Source organism: Coregonus lavaretus, assembly GCF_964263955.1.
Source record: "Coregonus lavaretus genome assembly, chromosome: 25".
Classification (NCBI taxonomy): domain Eukaryota; kingdom Metazoa; phylum Chordata; class Actinopteri; order Salmoniformes; family Salmonidae; genus Coregonus; species Coregonus lavaretus.
The window spans coordinates 34262389-34283403 of NC_140012.1; the positions used below are offsets into that span (position 1 = coordinate 34262389).

At 42.1% G+C, this 21015-nt stretch overlaps 1 protein-coding gene across 1 annotated transcript in view; it reads right to left on the reverse strand.

The window, feature by feature from the left end:
- The window catches only part of LOC311100893 (neurexin-1a-like), a 393788-nt gene that overhangs the window by 347369 nt on the left and 25404 nt on the right, over window positions 1-21015 (reverse strand). The window contains exons 2-4 of the mRNA XM_084141884.1: window positions 20778-20795; window positions 19370-19399; window positions 17362-17412 (exon numbers count right to left, since the gene is read on the reverse strand). Coding sequence (XP_083998010.1) covers window positions 17362-17412; window positions 19370-19399; window positions 20778-20795 — 99 coding nt within the window. The remainder of the gene's footprint in view (window positions 1-17361; window positions 17413-19369; window positions 19400-20777; window positions 20796-21015) is intronic.

Sequence of the window (21015 nt, forward strand, 5' to 3'; positions counted from 1 at the left end):
AGGTAGTGGGGCTCATGGGGTTCAGGAGCACTGATGGCATCACACATACAGTGGTCAAAACAGTCACATACTTTAGCCAGTTGGGAAAAGGCCAGTTTACATTTTACATTTTTACATTTATTTTTTTGTCATTTAGGAGACGCTCTTATCCAGAGCGACTTACAGTTAGTGAGTGCATACATTTTCATTTTCATTTCAGTTTGCTATCAAACACATCCCACAATGGATTGTGTAAAACCACAAAACTATTCTCTATTACAGATCAGATCTCTTTCACATTAAGAAGATAAGAGAGGTTGAGAGAGAGAATGAGAGAGAGAGAGAGAGAGAGAGAGAGAGAGAGAGAGAGAGAGAGAGAGAGAGAGAGAGAGAGAAAGAGGAGAGCGAGAGAGAGAGAGAGAGAGAGAGAGAGAGAGAGAGAGAGAGAGAGAGAGAGAGAGAGAGAGAGAGAGGAGAGAGAGAGAGAGAGAGAGAAAGAGGAGAGAGAGAGAGAGAGAGAGAGAGAGAGAGAGAGAAAGAGGAGAGAGAGAGAGAGAGAGAGAGAGAGAGAGAGAGCGAGAGAGAGAGAGAGAGAGAGAGAGAGAGAGAGAGAGAGAGAGAGAAAGAGGAGAGAGAGGAGAAAGAGGGAGGGAGGGATAAAAAAAAGTATAATAAGAGAGAGAGATGGAAGGGTGAGAGGGGGAAATTATGAATCTTCCTAAGGAAAGTGACGAGTGGCAGGAAATGCATTCCCAGGGTTAGCTACCTCTAGCTGAGCCATCCTATACCTCAAACGTAGTGCACTACTGTACATATGGAATAGGGTGCCATTTTAGAAGCAGCTGCGAGATTATGTGGCCTTTTCTGCTTTGCTGCCGTCCTCTGCTTCCTGCTAACATCAGAATACATTTGAGTCCCTCCTGAAGGTACAGAGACTAACAGCATAACACAAACACACACACACACACACACACTCACACACACACAATCTTACTGAAATATACTTAAGCCTCATCTTTTTTCTGTCAACAGGTGTAATATCTTAGACATAGTTCTACTCTTTTATGAAGCTAACAATATGTGTCAACTACAATGCACATCATTCAAATCTATTTTAAAAGTCTTACAATACATGTTTTTTTTAAATGCAAGTCCAGTATTTCTCCTAGGATTGGTGTGGTCTAACCCACAATTTTAGAGGCCCTCCTTTTGAATGCAGATACATTTTTTTGCTGTTTTACAGCTAGTTTTCTGCAATTCTACACATTTCCTGGAATTCTACACATTTTGCCATGGGGTAGGGAGAACATTTAACAGTTTTAAAGCTAATTTCCTGCAATTCTACACATTTTGCCTTGGCTTATGTTGTGTTATTATGCTATCTGAGTGTCTCAAACATTATAACAAAATCAATGGGGGCCTAAGACATGACATTTGGGGAATTTAAGATTCCCCCTGACTGTGTAGTTTTTGTTAGTTCTCAAAGATGATCTTATTTAAAAAGCACATACAGTGGGGAGAACAAGTATTTTATACACTGCCGATTTTGCAGGTTTTCCTACTTACAAAGCATGTAGAGGTCTGTAATTTTTATCATAGGTACACTTCAACTGTGAGAGACAGAATCTAAAACAAAAATCCAGAAAATCACATTGTATGATTTTTAAGTAATTAATTTGCATTTTATTGCATGACATAAGTATTTGATACATCAGAAAAGCAGAACTTAATATTTGGTACAGAAACCTTTGTTTGCAATTACAGAGATCATACGTTTCCTGTAGGTCTTGACCAGGTTTGCAAACACTGCAGCAGGAATTTTGGCCCACTCCTCCATACATACCTTCTCCAGATCCTTCAGGTTTCGGGCTGTCGCTGGGCAATACAGACTTTCAGCTCCCTCCAAAGATTTTCTATTGGGTTCAGGTCTGGAGACTGGCTAGGCCACTCCAGGACCTTGAGATGCTTCTTACGGAGCCACTCCATAGTTGCCCTGGCTGTGTGTTTTGGGTCGTTGTCATGCTGGAAGACCCAGCCACGACCCATCTTCAATGCTCTTACTGAGGAAAGGAGGTTGTTGGCCAAGATCTCGCGATACATGGCCCCATCCATCCTCCCCTCAATACAGTGCAGTCGTCCTGTCCCCTTTGCAGAAAAGCATCCCCAAAGAATGATGTTTCCACCTCCATGCTTCACGGTTGGGATGGTGTTCTTGGGGTTGTACTCATCCTTCTTCTTCCTCCAAACACGGCGAGTGGAGTTTAGACCTAAAAGCTCTATTTTTGTCTCATCAGACCACATTACCTTCTCCCATTCCTCCTCTGGATCATACAGATGGTCATTGGCAAACTTCAGATGGGCCTGGACATGCGCTGGCTTGAGCAGGGGGACCTTGCGTGCGCTGCAGGATTTTAATCCATGACGGCGTAGTGTGTTACTAATGGTTTTCTTTGAGACTGCGGTCCTAGCTCTCTTCAGGTCATTGACCAGGTCCTGCCGTGTAGTTCTGGGCTGATCCCTCACCTTCCTCATGATCATTGATGCCCCACGAGGTGAGATCTTGCATGGAGCCCCAGACCGAGGGTGATTGACCGTCATCTTGAACTTCTTCCATTTTCTAATAATTGCGCCAACAGTTGTTACCTTCTCACCAAGCTGCTTGCCTATTGTCCTGTAGCCCATCCCAGCCTTGTGCAGGTCTACAATTTTATCCCTGATGTCCTTACACAGCTCTCTGGTCTTGGCCATTGTGGAGAGGTTGGAGTCTGTTTGATTGAGTGTGTGGACAGGTGTCTTTTATACAGGTAACAAGTTCAAACAGGTGCAGTTAATACAGGTAATGAGTGGAGAACAGGAGGGCTTCTTAAAGAAAAACTAACAGGTCTGTGAGAGCCAGAATTCTTACTGGTTGGTAGGTGATCAAATACTTATGTCATGCAATAAAATGCAAATGAATTACTTAAAAATCATATAATGTGATTTTCTGGATTACAGACCTCTACATGCTTTGTAAGTAGGAAAACCTGCAAAATCGGCAGTGTATCAAATACTTGTTCTCCCCACTGTAGTTCCATTACCTTTTTTACATTACTTTATATCTAGTTTTAGTCATTTAAGTTTACACTGAAAATGTTTTATCATCCTGAAAATGATTTTCTTTGAATGGCGGCAATGATTTAGCGGCAACGATTTAGCAGTGGCGACGCTCCCATCATTGCTAAATGAATATAGAAGAAACACTAAAGTCTTATAAAATAATCCATCTAAATAAGATATTGATATCTAAGTTAACCTTAATGAGATCTGATCTATTGGATGTTTCCTTTGAAAGGGTTAAAACTTTGAGATTGATTGTTATCCATTGAGATGCTGGGGCAGGGTCCTCAGAGGCCTGTCGACTGACAGTCTTTCAGGTTTCAAATATGAAAGTACAATGGAGAGAGTAGTTGTCAATTCAGCTCATGTGGCGCGGCATTGTGTTACCTGTCAGATCGAGAACACAGCAACACCTTTGAGGAGTGGCATGTTGACATGCTAGTCCGCATAATCCCTCCAGAACACGGAAGACTAGTTGTGGATGTGGCGCTCCACCACCATGCAAGAGAGAGGTTCATGTGTCCTTCATACACACATGGGTAACTTCAGAGACATTTCAGCTTATAGAATCCATTGTGTTTGTCTCTGACATTGATCGCTTGGGGGAATACAGTTTCAAAGTGTCAAGACCACTGCTGTTTTCAGCCAGAGCACTAAAAACGAACTCTCACTTCAGAGGCCAACTCTCCAGTTTCCACGTTGTATACACTTTTGCACACGGTATCCTCTTCGACCTTAATAAGAAAAGGCAAGCCAAGGAAAATATAGAGTGAGGTTTAAGGATTCTTTTGAGAGCATACAGCTACTGCAACAAGGACCTTCAAGAAAAAAGGGATACTTAAACCAAGCCATGGTCCTTGATGACAAGTGTAATCCTCACCAGCAAGCCGCTGTGCAGAACCATATAATTGAGGCAAAGCTTTCGAACAAATTTCACAGTGTCCGAGTCCCAAAAGACACACTATGTCCTATTTAGTGCTTACTTTTGACCGGGTCACATAGGCTCTGGTCAAATGTAGTGCACTACATACGGAACAGGGTGCCATTTGGGACACCACAAGTAAAAAGTTGAGGGTTTTTGTTTAATCACTCCAACGGATTTTGACTCAAATGGACAGTGTAATGACTTGCCCTCATGGGCTGAGGATCAAAGATGCCGGCTAGGCAAAGGTTTTAACACCCCCTTTCCTCGGGGCCAGTTTTATGACCGGTTGTAAATTCCTTGCAGAAACTATATTTTCCGTGCCATGCTGTATTGGGAGAGGGAATGTCCCTGTGAGACAAAGGAAGTCTTCCCGCCAAGACTCCAACATCCAAAAGTGGATAATGAAACAATATTCCTACTTAAAAGAATGTGGGAAATGGTCGGTGGCGACTTAAAGAACAATCATGTCAAATTCGTTACTATGTTGTGATGTCATTAAAGACGGTGGAACAACATACTGTATCTCTGGGGGTGTACACTTCCCAGTTATGAGGATTACATCTAATTGTTGTATAAAATTAATGATTAAGTATAATAATAATTTCGTGAAGATAACAATGGGATTTTAGCATTCTAGATGAGATGATTGTTTTCCATATTGATTTGTTCTCAGTCAGTGGCCACGCCCAGATGAGCACAAACATGATGGAACACCCCTTTTACCCCAAGTTCATTAAATGCCTTGAAAAACAAATTAACATTAGACCAGCAGACGTGAAGGGTGAGCTAAACGTTGCAAATGGTTGAATTTCTACAAGACCAGCAGACGTGAAGCGTGAGCTAAACGTTACAAAATGGTTTAAAACTACAACTCCTTTACCAAAGGAAGACCAAGCATACTACGGTATAAGCCGGATGTTGCAAATGGTTGAATTTCTACAAGACCAAGAAGTGTGAAGCTGAAGTTACACGTTACAAAATGGTTAGACCAGAAAGACCAGAAAACGTGAGACGTTAGTCCACACGTTTGAAATGGAGAAATTCTGAAACTCTCAACATCTACACGAGGTGAAGAAGAAGACAATGCACTAGACCTTATCATCTCAGTCTGCAGCTGGCATGTATAGTCGTCTAGAGAACTTACACTAAAGACATGAGTTGGGAAGGACGATCCGACAACAGCTGGTACATCTGAAGTAACCATTCTAACCACAACTACGACCAGAAACTCTACCAAGGACATTGGGATCTCTGGTGGGCAAACCAGAATCCTACATCATCAACTCAACTATCAAGAACAGCTACACGTAAATACATGTTGCATTTCTAATCTGAATGAGCGTTTAGTGGGGTTTTAAGCATTTGTATTTCTGTGAGCGTAGTTTCCAAAGTAACCACGATAGTTTGAATCTCTGTCTCTCCTTCCACTCTGACCCTCCTTCAACCCAAATCAAATCAAATCAATTCAAATTGTATTCGTCACATGCGCCGATTACAACAGGTGTAGACCTTACAGTGAAATGCTTACTTACAAGCTCTTAACCAACAATGCAGTTTTAAGAAAGAATACCAAAACAAATCACAAAACAATACAATATAAAATAATACAAAATGAAAGTAACAAATAATTAAAGAGCAGCAGTAAAAATAACAATAGCGACAGGGGGTACCGGTACTGAGTCAATGTGCGGGGGCACCGGTTAGTCGTGGTAATTGAGGTAATATGTACATTTAGATAGAGTTATTAAAGTGACGTAGATAATACACAGAGAGTAGCAGCAGCATAAAAGAGGGGGGGGGGGGGCAATGCAAATAGTCTGGGTAGCCATTTGATTAGATGTTCTGGAGTCTTATGGCTTGTGGGTAGAAGCTTTTTAGAAACCTCATGGACCTAGACTTGGCACTCCAGTACCGCTTGCCGTGCAGTCACACAGAGAATAGTCTATGACTAGGGTGGCTGGAGTCATTGACCATTTTTAGGTCTTCCTCTGACACCGCCTGGTATAGAGTTCCTGGATGGCAGGAAGCTTGGCCCCAGTGATGTACTGGGCCATACGCACTACCTTCTGTAGTGCCTTGCGGTCCGAGGCCGAGCAGTTGCCATACCAGGCAGTGATGCAACCAGTCAGGATGCTCTCGATGGTGAAGCTGTAGAACATTTTGAGGATCTGAGGACCCATGCCAAATCTTTTCAGTCTCCTTAGGGGGAATAGGTTTTGTCGTGCCCTCTTCACGACTCTCTTGGTGTGCTTGGACCATATTAGTGTGTTGGTGAGTTGGACACCAAGGAACTGGAAGCTCTCAACCTGCTCCTCTACAGCCCCTTCGATGAGAATGGGGGCGTGCTCGGTCCTCTTATTTTTCCTGTAGTCCACAATCATCTCCTTTGTCTTGACCACGTTGAGGGATAGGTTGTTGTCCTGGCACCACATGGCCAGGTCTCTGACCTCCTCCCTATAGGCTGCCTCGTCGTTGTCGGTGATCAGGCCTACCACTGTTATGTCATCGGCAAACTTAATGATAGTGTTGGAGTTGTGCCTGGCCATGCAGTCATGAGTGAACAAGGAGTACAGGAGGGGACTTAGCACGCACCCCTGAGAGAACATACACTAAAGATACGAGTTGGGAAGGACGATCCCTCTTAGACAACCACTGGTACATCTGAAGTATCAATCCTAACCACAACTACAACCAGAAACTATACCAAGGACATTGGGATCTCTGGTGGGCAAACCAGAGTCCTACATCATCAACTCAACTATCGAGGACAGCTACATGTAAATACATGTTGCATTTCGAATCCGAATGAGCATTTAGTGGAGTTTTAAGCATTTGTATTTCTGTGAGCGTAGTTTCCAAAGTAACCACAATAGTTTGAATCTCTGTCTCTCCCTTCCACTCTGACCCTCCTTCTACCCAAGCATTCATGCTATTGTTAGTCCAGTCCACTATGGACCTGTTTTCATTGTATTAAATCAAAATCAAATCAAATTTGATTGGTCACATGCGCCGAATACAACAGGTGCAGACATTACAGTGAAATGCTTACTTACAGCCCTTAACCAACAGTGCATTTATTTTAAACAAAAAAAGTAAAAATAAAACAACAACAAAAAAAGTGTTGAGAAAAAAAAGAGCAGAAGTAAAATAAATTGACAGTAGGGAGGCTATATATACAGGGGGGTACCGTTGCAGAGTCAATGTGCGGGGGCACCGGCTAGTTGAGGTAGTTGAGGTAATATGTACATGTGGGTAGAGTTAAAGTGACTATGCATAAATACTTAACAGAGTAGCAGCAGCGTAAAAAGGATGGGGTGGGGGGGCAGTGCAAATAGTCCGGGTAGCCATGATTAGCTGTTCAGGAGTCTTATGGCTTGGGGGTAGAAGCTGTTGAGAAGTCTTTTGGACCTAGACTTGGCACTCCGGTACCGCTTGCCGTGCGGTAGCAGAGAGAACAGTCTATGACTAGGGTGGCTGGAGTCTTTGACAATTTTGAGGGCCTTCCTCTGACACCGCCTGGTATAGAGGTCCTGGATGGCAGGAAGCTTTGCCCCAGTGATGTACTGGGCCGTACGCACTACCCTCTGTAGTGCCTTGCGGTCGGAGGCCAAGCAGTTGCCATACCAGGCGGTGATGCAACCAGTCAGGATGCTCTCGATGGTGCAGCTGTAGAATTTTTTTAGGATCTGAGGACCCATGCCAAATCTTTTTAGTCTCCTGAGGGGGAATAGGCTTTGTCGTGCCCTCTTCACGACTGTCTTGGTGTGTTTGGACCATGATAGTTCGTTGGTGATGTGGACACCAAGGAACTTGAAGCTCTCAACCTGTTCCACTACAGCCCCGTCGATGAGAATGGGGGCGTGCTCAGTCCTATTTTTTTTCCTGTAGTCCACAATCATCTCCTTTGTCTTGGTCACGTTGAGGGAGAGGTTGTTGTCCTGGCACCACACGGCCAGATCTCTGACCTCCTCCCTATAGGCTGTCTCATCGTTGTCGGTGATCAGGCCTACCACTGTTGTGTCGTCGGCAAACTTAATGATGGTGTTGGAGTCGTGCCTGGCCATGCAGTCATGGGTGAACAGAGAGTACAGGAGGGGACTGAGCACGCACCCCTGAGGGGCCCCCTTGTTGAGGATCAGTGTGGCAGATGTGTTGTTACCTACCCTTACCACCTGGGGGCGGCCCGTCAGGAAGTCCAGGATCCAGTTGCAGAGGGAGGTGTTTAGTCCCAGGATCCTTAGCTTAGTGATGAGCTTAGAGGGCACTATGGTGTTGAATGCTGAGCTGTAGTCAATGAATAGCATTCTCACGTAGGTGTTCCTCTTGTCCAGGTGGGAAAGGGCAGTGTGGAGTGCGATAGAGATTGCATCATCTGTGGATCTGTTGGGGCGGTATGCAAATTGGAGTGGGTCTAGGGTTTCTGGGATAATGCTGTTGATGTGAGCCATGACCAGCCTTTCAAAGCACTTCATGGCTACAGACGTCAGTGCTACGGGTCGGTAGTCATTTAGGCATCAGTAATCAATAACCTATGTGTGTGTGTGTGTGTGTGTGTGTGTGTGTGTGTGTGTGTGTGTGTGTTTGTATTGTGTTATTATTTAGTTAGTTAGTAAATAAATAATTAAGCCAATTTGTGTATTGCTGATTTATCAATAAGGTTAGGGTTCTTGTAGGTTAAAGGATTATGCAACGTTCAGAATGAGACTGATAAGAGGTAATTATTTGATAAGTGACTGTTATCGATATATAACATATATATCTTCTAAGAGTTTAATTTGGGAGATGGTAACTCGTTAAACAACGTCTTCCGTGGTGCCCCAAATTCCTAATGAGTTAATTGTTACATGATTAATTTAATCGAGTGACAATTAAACATAGTTAGGTGATTCGATAAATAACAGTCATACATTAAAGTAAATCACGTCACGACAACAGGCCGACTGAAAGGTTATAACTGCTAAATGCCTTTACTATGCCAATGAGGTCGTGAATATTCTGAAATATATAGTCAGTTACTGTTTCGTAGTTTCTATATATCACATTTAATGTGCTCATGAACTGCATCGAATGTAAGAACTCAGTCTCAAAATATAAGGGCGGTAGCAAGAAAGCCACATAATATAGAGGTTGGCAAAGTACACAGTTCCTAGTTTCTCCAGTTAGATTAATGTTGAGAAGTCGGTTGAGAGAAGACATGTGTGGCATATTGGAGATAGAAGGTCATAGGTCATGATTCTGGGAGACACATAGTTTTCAGCCACCATTCTACAGCAACATTCCATACCAGAACTACACACACATTGCATACCAGCATTTCATTCCTCTCCATAGCCACATACAATGAGTGTACAAAACTGCTCTTTCCATGACATAGACTGACCAGATGAATCCAGGTGAAAGCTGTGATCCCTGGGGAGGCAGGTAGCCTAGCGGGTAAGCGCGTTAGGCCAGTAACAGAAAGGTCACTGGTTCAAATCCCTGAACCGTTAGGTAAAAATCTGCTGCCGTTCTCTTGAGCAAGGCACTTAAACCTAATTGCTCCTGTAAGTTGGGGGAGATGCAACTCAATACTAGGAAGGTGTTGTGTATATCGCATTGATTTTGGATTCCATCGACATACCACCTTACGCATAGACTCAATCTCCTCTTCTCTCTCACTATAGTCAAGGCTTGCCTTTGAAAACAAGTTGTGAGTCTTTAGATTAAAAAAGAGAAATCTAAAACAAAAGCAGTTTCAGCTAAATAAAATAGGTTAACTGCGACTGAGATCAGAATTCTCTGTGTTGTTCTGGTTTCTAGCTCTTTGTTCAGAATCCATTACATTGGCTGCCAGGCTCAAGAAACATCCACAAATTAAATCTTATCTTCACCTGGCAACATGGTCTCATTAGAATACGTCAAAATAGTGACATTGTAGTTCCAGTATATGTCACACAGAGGTAGGATCTTATTTTGAGCGAGTTTGCTACAGCAGGAAATAATCCGGCAGCAACAAGAAAACCATATGCCATGGCCGTCTCAGTCACCAGATCTCAACCCAATTGAACACTTATGGGAGATTCTGTAGTGGTGTCTGAGACATTGTCTTCCACCACCATCAACAAAACACCAAATTATGGAATTTATTGTGGAAGGATGGTGACACATCCCTCCAATAGAGTTCCAGACACTTGTAGAATCTATGCCAAGGTGCATTGAAGCTGTTCTGGCTTGTGATGTCCCAACGCCCTATTAAGACACTTTATGTTGGTGTTTCCTTTATTTTGTCAGTTACCTATATGTGACTGACTAGAAAAAAAGCAGGCCCAATTAAGCAGGATCCAATAGCATTCCAATGGCTCACAAATCCTCCTGTAGCTCAATTGGTAGAGCATGGCGCTTGCAATGCCAGGGTTGTGGGTTCAATTCCCACGGGGGTCAGTATGAAAAATGTATGCACTCACTAACTGTAACTTGCTCTGGATAAGTGTCTGCTAAATGACGTAAATGTAAACACATACTGCTTGGATCTGACACATCCAATTTGCATACAAACACCTTTGATACAACCCAGTCATTTCGGCACCGACAGAGAAATCAATCTCTGAGGATTTACCTTTCATAATTAAAGAGAGGACATTTCCATTTTCAGAAAAAAAGAAAAAAATCATAACCCTCAAAAGCAATTAGACTAAAAAGTATACTAATTTAGCAAAAGGCCCAGTAATACCTGTAAGCCTGTTATGTGTGCAAGCCTGGCCTGTCTGCCTGCAGGGTTTTTTAAGCTTCACATGGCACTTGGCTGTGATGACAGCTTTTAAATACACTGTCGGTTGGCTGTAGGTGTGCCAGTGGTATTATGACTTATCCTCTTCTCTAGGCTGCGTTCCAATTGGTACTCTATTCCGTATATAGTGCAATACTTTTGATCAGGGTGCCATTTGGGACGCAGATAATGGAAATGAGATTCTCTGATTCTGAGACTCTAAGGGCAGCTTCACCGACACCGGCATCTTAATATATGCACATATTTACCTCACAAAGGACCTCAACATCTCAACAATCTATAAAGCTAAACCACACTACCAGAGAGTACAGGAGAAACAAGAGTTGGAGTAATAGGATATTCTCAGAAGCTTTACAAAGTACATTATTACAATGACCATTATAACTGCTAAAGTACCTGAACTGATAATGTAGGGGCCTAGCTAATTGCTGTGCAAACATTTTGTACTAGAGTCATCCGTTTAGATAAAACCAGATGTAAAAGCTGGATCTCTACAGTCACTGCCCTGCTGTATTGTAGCAGCAATTATATCTGGATCTACGAGGAACTTAACCTTTTACACTCATGGGAATTTGCCTATACTGTATGGATAGGGCTAAATTGAAATGTTTCTTACAGAAGAAATATGAAAAGCATAATAACCATGGTAGCAATTGAAAGGGTTTGGAGATAATGGGAAAATTATTAGACCAATGGCGAGTACACAACAGTTCATGTAAACTGAAATGGTCAAAACATATAGATTCAATAGTTGTAAAGATGGGGAGAGGTCTGTCCGTGATAAATACTTTTTTTCCAGCAGGTTCAATTTTTATCATGATTATTGCACAGTCATATGGCTGCAAAGAAGGACCTAGTTAAGCTGCAGCTGGCCCGGAACAGTGCGGTACATCTTGCTCTTCCCTGTAATCAGAGGGCTAATATCAATACTATGCATGCCAGTCTCTCTTGGCTAAGAGTTGAGGAAAGACTGACTGCATCACTTCTTGTTTTTATAAGAAACATTCGTGTGTTGAAAATTCCAAATTGTTTGCATAGTCAACTTACACACAGCACTGACACACACACTTACCCCACCAGAATGCCACCAGGGGTCTTTTCACAGTCCCAAAACAAATTAAAGGAAATCTACAGTATTATACAGAGCCATGATTGCATGGAACTCCCTTCCATCTTATATAGTGCAAGTGAACAGCAAACCTGGTTTAAAAAAACAAATAAAGCAACACCTCAAGGCACAACGCCTCTCCCCCATGTGACCTACTTTTTGTGTGTATGTACTGACATGTGTGTGTAACTGATAGATGCACACACACACACACACATACACACACACACACACACAAACACACACACGCATAATACATGTTAATGTTTTACATTTACAGTATGTAAATTGTAAAGTATTTTGTCTGTAATGTATTTTTCGGTATGTGTCAGACCCCAGTAAGACTAGCTGTCGCCATTGGCGTCGGCTAATGAGCAGGTTAATAAAATCAAAAGACTGAATCCAAACATTACACTGTTGATTTTATGTGCATTTAACATTTACTGTACTTTCGCCACATTTGTTTATAACGAAATCTGAAAATATTCTGGATACTTTCAGTAACATGATAAAACTACTCCTGGAAAATGTGGGGTAGCTGCAAAATAAGACAAAACAATGACAAGGGTTTGAGTGAGAGGACTACCTGGTCACACACCTCTGCAAAGTGTGCACAGTTCCTAAGCAATTTAAATGCATTTTTATGACTCAAAGAAGAGTTTCAACTACAAAGTACTTTTTTTTTGCTTTCCTAGCTGTGCCGTTTAGGAACTAGAACAAGCACACTTGTAGTTGTTTCATCTTGAACACAACCCTGCATCCCCACCATCACACAATTACTGTTGTTTTTTACGCAATCCAAAAACAGTCCATTATAAATCGCAATCTGGGTCAGGTGGGTATGATTTGAAAGCTTGTTCTATTAACAACATGAATAGCTAAGTTATAAAATACAATCTTACGGTGTTAGGCTTTCACAAGGGAATTCAGAGAAACAGATTGTAATTTTGGTGCGCATAGAAAGGAGTCATGAGTGTATTCAGGTGCATGTGCCCCGGCGGATTTTCTTCACAATAAAAAAACATAGGCTCATTCTGTTCAGAACAACCCAGGCTATGATGCCATGTCATTGTGTAACTGTAAATCAAACATAGTGATCATAAACATTGACACTGTATACAACATGAGTTTTATTATTTGGAAATGTGAAGTGCACATTTGGACTAATTTGTGTTTGGCTTGCTTGTATGACATCAAAGCAGTATTTATTATAATCCTCAACATCTCATCTTTCAAAATACATAGAGCCATCTTCATTTACAGCATTTCCCTCACTCAGACAACAAAGAATGTGCAAATGTTGCTCAATTAGCGGGAGGGATAGGGGCAACTTCTTGTTGCACGCTGTGCTCAAGTTCAAAACAGCTGTCAGTCAAAACCAATACAGAGCTGTGAAGCGCAGAGCCAGAGCTCTGACATCATGTATAGCATGTTACTGTACAGCCACGACGTTCCAATTTAGGAGCTTATTAGTGCCCAAATACAGGTATACGGGTACGAGTGTAAAGGGCTACCAAAATCTAAGTAGACAACCAACAACAATAAGTAAAGGAGAAACAAGAGTGGATAAATAGGACATTGTCAGAAGTTTTAGAAGCTGGTGGAAGTACATTAATAGGGCTTAAATGCTGTGCAAAGGTTTTGTGCTAGTGTCATCAGATTAAATAAAACAAGATAAGGGCTGGATCTTCACAGCCTCATAACCCTGTACTGTAGCAGCAATCATTTGCCTGTTTGCACACCCTATAGGAGACAGAGGACATACTGCATGGTGAAGCCCGGAATTAGACTCAGTGTGTTGTGTTAGTTTTGTGCTACATCAACACTTCTCTCCATCTCTCCCCCCGTGGCTCGCCTTCTGCCACCTCCAGGCTGGAACTGGGTGCATCCCAGATGGTACCCTATTCCCTATATATTCCGTATGGGCCATGGTCAAAATTATTGGACTATAGGGAATAGGGTGTAATTTAGGGCTGGGCGATATATTGAATTAATTTGATTAATTCAAATGTATGTTTTTGCGCGATACTCCAAATGCTGTATTGCAGAATCAAGGTTTTTTGTATTTTTCGTTTTTATGAACGTTTATGTCCGCTTGTTCTCATGCTGTCTTTTTGGTCTCGTCTCATTCGCTCCTTCTGTGCTGTGCACCTTCCCATTTACACCAGAGATCTGTATATAATGATGAGATGCTCATGTCTCCGCCCTAACAATGGGAGTCGTTGTCCCAAAGGCGGGAAGGCAGGCGACAAGCTTAGGATCACAATAAGTGCATAGATACACATTGGGCTTATTTTGAAACCTTTCGCTTTGTCTCTTTCTCCCAAGCCCCTCCACCTACCACTCACAACAACAAAGATGAGAGATCACTTCTTCCTCTCTGACAAACGGTTTCAACTCGCTATTTGCATTTGAGGTTTGGGACAACAGAATCGGTCATATGGACACGGAAACACATGGAGACATTATTTTACTGTAATAGTGGAGAAGTTAACCTTTTGAACCATACCCTGTGTAATAAATGCTATTTTTATAAATAGCTTATTGCTATTACATTGCTATAACTAATTCCTTTTTTCAAGACAAGTTTTGTCAAGAACTCGAAGGCACATATATTGCAGAAAACATGTTCTGCATTGCACAAGAGGCACATGATGCTGAACACACACACACACTCAGAGACAGAATGCTGACACCAACCTTGCATAGACATTGATAAAACAGGAAACGCCTGACCACAGGGTGTTAGGGTCATTGCTGATTATAGACAACAACATCTCGTGACTCTTGCCACAGATGCACTGACACACATAGACTTACACAAGACAAGATAACTAAACGCACACACCAAATCTCCTACTTTGCTGAACATTCGGAACAAAGGGCCTGAGCTACAGCGCGTAGATCTCCTAGACCCAATCACAGAGGACGACGCTCGAACAGCATGGACCAACCAGAAGACCAGATCTGCCAGACTCAACCTACTTTACTAACTGTATAAAACATATGTGCACTGTGTTTTCGGGGCTCCGTCTGCAAGTTCCATATGAGCTGAAAGAACGAGTCCGTGCACGCTTGTACCAGATATCTTTACTCTGAATAAACTGCCGCTTGTCATACAATTTACCACCTAGTCTGAATCCATCCTTGACCGACTCTCCCTTCTCCATATCCCGTTATCAACACCTGTTTATGTTTCAACTCCTCAAATTTCAAGCAGAGCAGACACTACTAAAACAGATGTACCAATGAACATTCATTCTGGAAAATGTATGCTCAGTTTGTCGCCCACGCGTTACGATACCACGTATCGCTAGCAGCATTTGAGTCAAATAAAGATTGCTATTCTAGCTGTTTAGTCTGTGTATAAATGTGCACTAAGCACAAAACAATTATATAAGGAATTGGCAACTCGTTCTCATTCTGAGAAATAAGGTAGGTCACTTGATTTCAACATCTGAACAAAGTGGACAGGCTAGCATGCTGTTCAAACAGTTGGAGACGTACAGAAGGTTGTGTTCATAACAATTCAACTGTTTTGCCTTGTTAGCTGAATTCAGAGCTTGTGAAATTATACCTTGATCCTAGTTGGCTAAACTTTAAATAAAATATTAGCTGGCTACTCACTAGCACGTGGGCTTGTGCTTGAAAGATTGTTTATGAGACGTGTTAATTTTCTATAATGCCTGCTACATTATTAGTGAATGTGCATTATGCATGGTTCTGGTAAAATGTGTAACAAAAATTGCATTTTTATAGACAGACCTGAAAGCCAGATCAGTGGTTATTGCAACAACAAAAAAGGAGGTAAAACTATTTCTATAAAATAATTAAATTATTAGTGGGTCTTATGGTTGTGGAAGGCATATATTCAGCCTAGGTATAATTTCACAAGCTCTGAATTCATAGATTATTGCTGACTGTTTTTAATGCAGTGTATTTGACCTTTAATTGTACAACAAAGCTTATTTAAAGATTATTATTTTAATTTGTTTTAGATATATATCGTGAATCGCCCATATGTTTGAAAAAAATGTAGATTTGAGTTTTAGGCCATATCGCCTAGCCCTAGTGTCATTTGGGATTTAGTGGTGGCGGCATCTGCAGTTGGCACACAATATGCTGCCAAAGGACAGTGTCCAGAGAGCGTATACAGTACATCTCAGTGACGACTCCATGCACACAGCTAGTATCCAGCTAGCCATGCGTATAGCCCATAGTACGTCACACCCTGATGATTTCGGAAACATGCTCTACAGCCATAGACCTACACTATGCTTCTTGACTCGTTGTTTTTAAAATGACTTATCCTGAATAGATTTTCTATATCTGCATAAAGGTGTCAAGATGCCAAGGTGTTGGCCTTACAAACATGTAATGGTATGTGTACCATTACCACGTAAAAACACAATTGAAACACCTTCAACTTGGTTCATGTAAGCAGGATTGAGCTATTACAACCAGACTTGAGCATTGAAAATTGCATCCCATCCTTAGTACAGCTCATCAAACTTTCTAAGTACCATTTCATTCAATTTGTACAGGTAAGAGGGATTCCAATCTTGCAGGACAAATTAAAATGTAGAACAGAATGTGTGCAAGCAATTTCAGAAAATGCTAATTTGACGTATTCAATATCCAGAGAAAAGATAAAGACACTATGGGTGCAAAAAAAGGGAATCATCCAACCTCTATGAATGGCCACACAACCTAAACCACCATTACCAAACAAGACCAACTAAATAGCACTTACCTTAATGAAGTGTAGTATATCTTTGCACTGTTTCCCTCAGGTCAGAGTGATTAAAATAAAATAAAAAATGTGTACTCTCTATGGGTGTTTTAGGATCTAAATCATGTTCAAACATGTACCTAAATGTAAAATAGCAGTGACAAATATTTATGTACTGCAGGTAGTGGATAGATCCAAATCACAGATATCAGAAAATGGTTGCATTCCTCATACAGTGCAGAAGGGAAATGGTTCCTCATACATTTTATGAATTTATACTATAGTTAGTTGTGTCTGTGGATATTGTGTAGACTTACCTGGACAAACAAATTTGATTGACTTTCACTGTATCATGCTAATTTATTTTCACAAACACAACCCTTACCTGGCTTACTTAGACAGAAATGCTACAGTATTACAGGTGATAACATGAGAATAATTAATTGAGAATGCAAATGGTACACTGGAATGGACATACAGTATCACTACAGATACTCATAACTTGTTGAATTATCATGCACGTTTTCCCCCACATATACATTTTCTCACCCACAACCTACATGCTGCTGAGACATCGACATTGTCTTTCATTGATGACTGAAGCCCCCAGGCATGTCACATAACATAATATAACATAATACGTATGGATGAAACAAACAAATCAAACTGTGACTTTCTCTTTAGACCTGCTTGTCTTGCTATGAGCCAATGATCCAACTGTTAAGGAATCTAATTAACAAAGCAAAGCTGTTTACCTGGAATGCTCAGTAGGGACCTTCGAAGCCAACCTTCTCCTTCCCTTCGCCCTGGGTAGGAGAGGCAAACGGGCAAAGATCAGAGGTCCACTTACCCTCTGTGGAGAGCGGCACAGCAGCACAGCCAGCCAGGATAAGGTGCTGCCCAGCCCATGGGGTGCCCAGCCCATTGCCCGCTGCCCACGGCACTCTGGTTGGTTAGACATTGGGGCCAGATATAGCCTTCCTCCCACCACACCACACCACCCACCAATACGTTGAACAAGATAAAGCATTACCGGTGGGGGGCTGCACTGGTATCAGGTACCAGCAGTGTGGAGTGGACATCACATGTCCCCCCTTTATGAATGTCATTATGGTTTTCATGCATCAAGCAGAAATGAAACAATCCACTCCTCATAGAAAGGTGTGAGCTGACCGCAAAGTAAGAGCAGCAACCTACCTTGGGTACCGTGACACACATTCATTTTATATAGTAGCAACATAAAACAATGAAATAATGCCAATGACTTTATTTACTTAATGAAATCAGCATATAAGACCACAGCAGACAGCAAACTTCACACAGTCATATGAGTACATTGAGTTTGAGTTTTTAAAAAAAGAGTGGTGAGTACCTTTACTTTTACCTATGATATTTGATGGAATGTTCCATGGTGGAAATTAGTTTCCAGACAAAAGAGGAGAAGAAGAGGAGGGAGAGAGGAAGGAAGGAAAGAAAGACACCCATAAGTGTCATGGTCATACGGACAGACAGGGAAGAACACAGAGAGGGTGCATCTCAAATGGAACCCTATTTCATATAGGGCCCTGTTCAAAAGTATAGGACTATATAGGGAATAGGGTGCCATTTGAGATGCAGCCAGAGAAAACATAGAGAGAGGCACGATGGGGTAAATATAATATCCGAGATGAGGTGAGAGATTGAAGAAAGGATAACATAATGGAATGCTGGTGTGGAATTGAGGTTAAGGAGGGGTGGAGGGGGGGAGGGGGGGGGGGCAAGGCACAAGTGAGCAATATTTTATTTCCTGCTCTGACTGAGTGGTGCATGCTGGGAGATGAGCATCAGCCAGACTGGCATGGAGAAGATGAGGGAGAGAATGTGTCCCAAATGGCACCCTATTCCCTATGTAGTGCACTACTTTGACCAGGGGGCCCTGTTCAAAAGTAGTGCACTACATAGGGATAGGGTGCCATTTGGGACGCATCAGAGACTGCCTTGGAAATGGAGAGAGGTTGTCAATCATCTAGCTAGTTCACTGTGGCTCACTGACTGGCAGCTAAAGCATTCAAGCAGCAAGGGTAATATAGAGGGGTGTCTGATGTAGCATTTCAACTACCTAGAGTAGAGTTTCCCAAACTCGGTCCTGGTGCCCCCCTGGGTGAACGTTTTTTTTGTTGCCCTAGCACTACACAGCTGATTCAAATAACCAACTCATCATCAAGCTTTGATTATTTGATTCAGCTGTGTAGCGCTAGAGCAAAAACCAAAGCGTGCACCCAGGGGTGGCCCCAGGACCGAGTTTGGAAAACCCTGACCTAATTGTACATCACAATCATGCATTATCTTTAGCATGTTATGTTTGATTTTGATGATATGATGAAACTGCCAGCCGAATGAGAATGAAGATGGGTTCGAAACACACTGGCAAGAAAGGTAGGCCAGAAATTAATGCAATTTGGTCGAGAAAAAACTAAGAAAACGGATGTGCTGATTTGAGGCGATGAGTCGAGGGAGGTGGGATGAAGACAAAAACGTGTGAAAAGTAATTTTTAAAAAAGAAGCAAAGAACGAAACAGAACATCCACTGCAAGGATGAACAAACCAAGCTGCTGAAATGAATGACAGACCAGATCTGAAAAGCAGTTTTAATAGCCCTGAGTACCCCCAGCCAGCAGCAAGAGAACGAGAAGCAGCGAAATAAGTCTTTGTATCGACCACAAGGGGAGAGGGGACGGAGGGGGGACAATGGAGGAAAGAGTGGAAAAGGAACCGAACCCATACCTTGGTCGCCCATCATCAAGTGCGCCAGACCTTAAAGGGAAACAAGAGCACAGTCAGCAAAGAGACAGGGGATCACGGGAGAGGCTAAGGCTGCTTCCCAAATGGCACCCTATTCTCTTTATAGTGCACTACTTTTAACCAGAGCCAGTGCACTTTAAAGGGAATAGGGTTGCACTTGGGACGCTACCTAGGTCAAACTGACACACAGGCATCTGTGTCTGGTAGATGCCTGTGGTATTTTGGGAGGTGTTGGGGAGTTGGGGTAAGGGAGAAGGGGGACGGAGAGAGAGGAAAGGGTATAGTCAGACGAGGTTGGGTTAGAGTGATGTGCATGTTTTCAACCAAGAGAGAGGTTGAAATGCGTCATCAGTCAGACTTACTAGAGTTAAATTAAGAGTAATAATTGGAAGTTAGTAGAGGTTCCATTTGTCCAAGAGGGGGATCCTTTCAGAATGCTCAACACAGTCCACCTACTGTACCTACCAACCCCCAAAGCAATGGCCTGACTCCATGTTTAACAAGGTTTTGAGATGTGAATCTCGGTCATTGGATCGACAATTCTCTCCATTCACTTTCAAAGATCCAAACTGAGTATTTGCATGATAATATTGTCAGAGAAATAGATACACATTTGATTGGGCAGGGTCTGGTCATTTTCCCCTCCTTCATGCAATGATTTAAGACACTATTGCAAATAAATACATTATTTGGCCTTCAATTCAGAGTTTGTTCTGTAAAGTTGTATTCAGTTGTTTACTCTGAAACTATTTCCTCCTTGTAAATGGGAACAGACTATTGCATACTTCCCGCAGTTTGCAGAAACCATAAAATGTTTGTTCTACCCCTTCCAAACCATTAACCTATGTAATGTAGTGTATCAACAATAACCTGCAGAAAACTGTTTTCAAACCAGTGGGAGATCCAAGGCACAGTTTGAAAGTATAGTAGTAGCCTAAATACTTACCCACTTCTTAACATACATAGCTCAACTTTTGCCAGAACTTTCACTGATATTCACTGATATGTATCTATGAGAGATTTCAAGAATAATAACAACTGCAATACAGCACCAATTTAAGCGAATTTTCCACAATTTCTCATCAGGATGGTGATAATCAGTGTAGTTAACAACAGATAACCTCTCCAGTCCATAATTTCACTATCCCAAACCACACATCTCTCCTGAACCAATGGCCTAGCACATGTTGCAAAAACATCTACCCAGAACCGCAAATGATAAAAGATATAGAGCCAACTTACCATTTCAGTAGCACATTAACAACTTTTCCCCATAACATATATGAGGAGTAATTTAAGCCATGAAAACCACAGCATGGTTTTAGTGTGTTAAATCATGGAGCAAAGATGATAAAACCATGATAAAGATAAGTGAAAGTAGAAAACCTACCTTCAACATGGTTGTCTTCTGCAAGCGGACGGACGGGCGGAAGGAGAGAGAGGAAAAGGAAGACATTCGTTAAGCAGCATGCAGACTGGTACAGGGCCGTTGCATGTCGTAACCATGCAAGGCATCACACATCACATGCAAAGTGCCCCACGTTGTACTGTATTGAAAACCCCTGCAGAGGGAAGGTCTCGGTGCTGCAAAGGCCTAATATCTCTTATCGGTTGAACACAACTGGCTG